Source organism: Polistes canadensis, unplaced genomic scaffold (genome assembly GCF_001313835.1).
Source record: "Polistes canadensis isolate GaletaPanama2010 unplaced genomic scaffold, ASM131383v1 scaffold_419, whole genome shotgun sequence".
Classification (NCBI taxonomy): Eukaryota; Metazoa; Arthropoda; class Insecta; order Hymenoptera; family Vespidae; genus Polistes; species Polistes canadensis.
In genome coordinates, this window is record NW_014569966.1 from 8,627 (window position 1) to 13,840 (window position 5,214).

The following is a 5,214-nucleotide window of genomic DNA, read 5'->3' on the forward strand; positions in this document are numbered from 1 at the left end:
ATGATACGTTCTCCCCACTTTCAGTCAGTAACTTTTAAAAGCGTGTATTACCATTGGTAGGAGAGCGAAGTGAACTCCCTAGATCATTGGTCGTCTCGTTGTAGTTTCATAATGTTTTTTCTATCTCATTTGAGTTTGCTTATAAAAGGAGTCGCGACAAGACGAGTTCAAATAAAAGCGATATAATAACATAATTTTCTTTGTCGGTAATGTTCTACTTTTAATATTATTCGTGCGAATTATATTTGTGTATATATTTTAAGTATCAATTAAATATAAAAAAAAAAAAAGAAGAGTATATACATATATGTGTATCGGGGTATTAATAATAATTATAATCGTATCAATATCGAAAGTGCGCGAATAAATATATAATATTTTAAACGTAAATAGAGAGAGAGAGGGAGAGAGACATAAGTTTTTGTGCACCGATTTTATTCTACCTCGATTTCTTCTTTATTTCGTATAATTTTTTTTTTTTTTTTTTTCTTATTTTCTTTAATTTCCAATTGTTTGGTTTATTACCGTTATCGTTATCAAATTTTCATTGATAAAAAAAGAAGAGAAGATAATGCCGTTCCTGAACAACGACACTCTAATCGATGGCCTTGATAAACGTTTCGAATTAATTCAACAATCTTCGTCAAATAGTGGTGAAGAATTTCTTAACGAAGGCAATGTCAAGCACAGTAATAGGAATACGGCTGCGTAAGTTTTTTTTTTTATATATTACAATTAATAATTAATTCTCTTTTTTATTTATTTGTTTTGTCTTCCTTTCTCTTTTTCCTTTCCTTTCATGTAAATGGAAATAAGTGTTGGATTGGTAATAGTAATTAATTCGAATCATTGGGTGTACAGGTGTAAGATCATTCTTTCAATGAAATCTGACGAGAATTTTTTCTCTTCTTTATTTTATGAATAAAAATAAATGCAAAGATTAAAAAAAAATGTTAAATTAAATCTGTCGAGTAATATCTTGGTTCATTTTTGTTTTTAGAAATATATATGTAAATGTTGAACTAAAAGTGATTCAGAAAAAAAATAAGATTTAAAATAAATAATTAATTTGGATGTACAATATATATATAACAAATTTTAATAATTATTGAAAATTCTAATATTCATAAATTCACGAAATTATTTCTAAATAAAAATTGACATTGTGTGTTATCAGGTAAAATAATTATATTTTTATAAAACGTATACAAAATTCAAGGTTATTAATAAATAAAATTACAATTTTTTTTTAATGAAAATACACAATTTTGTTATTACAATATATTTATATATATAATAATTTCTATAAATATAAATATATAAATTTGATTATCATGTATATTTTAATTTTTTCCTCATACATATGTACACACACACGCACACTTATGTTTACCCAATTAACAATAAGAAAGGAAAACTTTGTTTTATCGCATTTGTTTTTTTAAATTAATAATGATAATAAGATGTAAATACTTTTAGAAAGTAGGATGGAATATCTTTACTATTTCGAAATTGTATTTGATTTCGAACTATCGATTGATTTATTATTTTAAGTAATCCGTTGTTTTTTTTTAATTAAGTACTATGCAATTCCGAGTTGATAAAGATATCATTGAACAATGTTCGCGCTCAACAACAATTAATATGTTGTTATCGATGATGTAGGGATAATTTCGTAAATTAATATTGGCAAGTATTATGACATTTAAGAGTTTGTTTATAGTATTTCGTCGACCAATATTCACTTTTTAATTGCCTAATATTATGTATCAATGTTCATATTTGTTAAAACACCAAAAAAAATCATTGGAATAAAACGAAAATAAGAAAACAGAGTAAAAATATTTTATTTATATTGTTTTTTAAAATTGACTCATCTCATTCATTATATAATAATCTTGTTTTATTGATAAAATATTTTGATGACCATTACCCCTCCCCACCGCTAAGCTTTATAGAAATTAATTTATTTTTAATTTCCAAACGATTTATTTATAACGTTTTATAATTTAAAAAAAAGAATCATTAAGAAATCGTTAATTATAATGTAAATTTCTATATTATACATATAATTTTTTTATAATGATTAAATATATTGATAAATACACAATTGTTGATTATCGGTTAATTGTATAAAACATTTTCAAAAAGATATCGATAAAATATATAATATTTTATTCGTAGAGAGGAATTTTACTATTAAAATAATTTATATTGATATACAATATGCATGTAACTTATTTTTCATATAATAAATTTTCGTAATAATATTGTTTTTTATATAAAAAAAAATTGAATATACATAAATAACATATTTCGTCATAATATGTTTCGAAATTATTTTTGAATCGATAAAATAAAATAAACAAGACTGAAAAACATTAATATCTTATGTATGAACGCGATGAAATGTAGTTACTAAATTGCATAAGATTTTCTAAGCAATTACAAAAAAGTTCTCTTGTTTTTCTTCTTTTTAACATTATTGTTATCATTTCCTCCGTTACATTTATTCTTATCGTATTTTTGCACTTTTTTTATTTTTTAAATTTGTTTTGTATCGCTTGTTTGTTTTATCATTTAGAACGAAATTTATCATCTAATGGACGTAACGAATTATCTGCCGTTGACGTAAAAATTAATGTTTTTTTTTAAGTTTTTGCAAAAACATTTAACAATTGTATTTTTTTTATTAGATAACAATATCGAACACGCACATACACACACACACACACATATGTATATATTTATTTCTCACGATTTTTAATATTATAAATTATTAAAAAAAGTAATACAAAAGTTGTCATAACAAATTGTTTCAAATTATTTATTCATTGTTATTTTAATTAATTTTTGTATACAAAAATGGTGTTTGTAATATTTCAATATATATTAGTAAATTATTGATTATAATTATCGTTAGTATAATTTTATTGCCCAGAGAACGTTGATCTCGATTAATGTTTCATATGATAATCAGGCGGTTTTGTTTTTCCTTAAAAATCATTAATGATACTTTAACACATAAAATATGACTTATATCATTTGTACAAATATATTAGATTAAAGAGCAAGGCCGTTTCAATTTCATCGAACTCTTGTAGTAATTCTCGTTGATTTAAATTTAACTACGTTCTTAACACCCTTTAACACAACTCGACAAGGTAGTCTAGATTAAAATCAAACATAATGCAAAATGTATGATTTAATCAAGTTTCGATTGGTTAATCATAAATTATGCTCGTCAGTTTAATTTACATTTAATATTTGCATTAATTCGGTTAATATTTTATCAGCTTCTTATTATATTCAAAGTTACATTTTTCTATGTCTTATTATTTATTATGCTGGCTGATTAATACTTGACCATGTATGTATGTATCTAACACAGAGAAAGAAACAAATTTTATTTTATTTGAATATTTTGTTAGAAAAAATAAAAGATTAAAAATAATAAAAGTCAAATATATTGAACACAGTATTTTATTGTAAATTAATTTGAATGATTTATTCATCATACATTGTTAATTCATTTAAATTTTATTGATTTTTTTAGGTATTCGTTCGAAATGTTGCAGGAATCTGCACAATTTTTACTCGATCGTGTTAAAATGCGACCAAAAGTAGGAGTAATATGTGGTTCTGGTATGGGTAAGTATTATAACGTTCATTTAATAAAACATAATAAATGTTATTTTTATTTTACATTGCTGAAAAAAAAAAAACTATATACGAAACAACGCTAATCGCATATATGTATTCGATGATATCGACAAAAAAATGCAGGGTTTAGTGCAAATTTTTTTTGACTTTCTTGCGATGAGATTTTTTTATTTCATTAGCATATTTTTTCTTTTTTTTTTCCGCCTAAGAGCTTTTGCTTATTTCCATACAGGGATAATTGAGCAAAACGAGTTGTGTCCAGGTACAATCGCTGATTCATTCGTCGACAAGTATTGCTTCCCGTACGAAGAAATTCCACATTTTCCTGTATCGACAGTACCAGGACACCATGGACAGATGGTTTTCGGTTATCTCGAAGGTGTTCCGGTTATGTGCATGCAAGGACGATTTCATTATTACGAAGGTTATCCACTTTGGAAGGTAACTTACTAATTATTCTAACAAAATTATAATTTTAATTCAATTTATTAATATTAAATTTTTGTTTAAATAAAATTAATTATTAATTTTTCTCTCTCAATTATTTTTTAATATATATTAATATATTTTAATATATTTTTATTTATTTATTAGTGTTCAATGCCTATTAGAGTGATGAAGCTTGTTGGGATAACTCACCTGATTATAACGAACGCTGCAGGAGGTATTAATCCGGATTACAAGGTCGGTGACATTATGATAATGAAGGATCATGTGAACTTGATGGGTTTTGCTGGTAACAATCCTCTTCAAGGACCCAACGAAGAACGGTATATTTATTTGTAATTTTTATTTAACAAATCAAACAAAAAATGTTTTAATGAAAAGAAAAAAACGTCGAATATATTGTATTTCTGTAATATTTGAGATATTACATTAGTTATAGTTTGTGAAGCAATATGTTATATTTACAGAAAAAAACGTAATAAAAAAATATCTTGTTTAATTGCTTACAGTTTTGGACCAAGGTTTATACCAATGAGCAAAGCATACAATGCTGAACTAATTAAAATAGCAGAAGAAGTGGCATCAGAAATGGATATAAGTTATTTAGTACATAAAGGTGTTTATACTTGTTTGGGAGGACCTAATTTTGAAACAGTTGCTGAAATTAATATGCTTAAAAGATTTGGCATCGATGCCGTTGGTTAGTTTAATTATTTATTATTTTACATTTTAACGAAAATGAAATGAGAGAATTCAAAAAAACAAATAAATTTTATAATATTGTTTAATTACTAGATTAGAAAAAGAAATTTTAATGTTATAATTATTGAAATAATTTGTGTAATTTTTTTTGATTTAGGTATGTCGACGGTGCACGAGGTCATAACAGCGAGACATTGCGATTTAACGGTCTTTGCTTTTAGTCTAATCACGAATCTATGTGCGACAAATTACGAGGATCATTATGAAACTGATCACGAACAAGTGATCGATCTTGGAAAAACTAGGCAACCGTTAATTCATGATTTCCTTTCGAGGATGATTTTACGTTTCAAGATCACATAGTTTATGACAGATAAAAAAAAAAAATATATATATATATAT

At 24.8% G+C, this 5,214-nt stretch overlaps 1 protein-coding gene across 2 annotated transcripts; it reads left to right on the forward strand.

The window, feature by feature from the left end:
• The first annotated feature begins 337 nt into the window (after positions 1-337).
• On the forward strand, positions 338-5,186 carry LOC106792396 (purine nucleoside phosphorylase-like). Of its 2 annotated transcripts, none has more exons than XM_014758802.1 (6): positions 338-708; positions 3,557-3,651; positions 3,896-4,104; positions 4,258-4,433; positions 4,620-4,810; positions 4,970-5,186. In XM_014758802.1, the coding sequence occupies exons 1-6, from the start codon at positions 572-574 to the stop codon at positions 5,173-5,175; spliced, it is 1,014 nt and encodes a 337-aa protein (XP_014614288.1). In that variant the 5' UTR covers positions 338-571; the 3' UTR covers positions 5,176-5,186. The 2 variants fall into 2 exon arrangements, with proteins under 2 accessions (XP_014614288.1, XP_014614289.1); XM_014758803.1 differs by having other exon boundaries at positions 3,926-4,104.
• Positions 5,187-5,214: the final 28 nt, after the last annotated feature.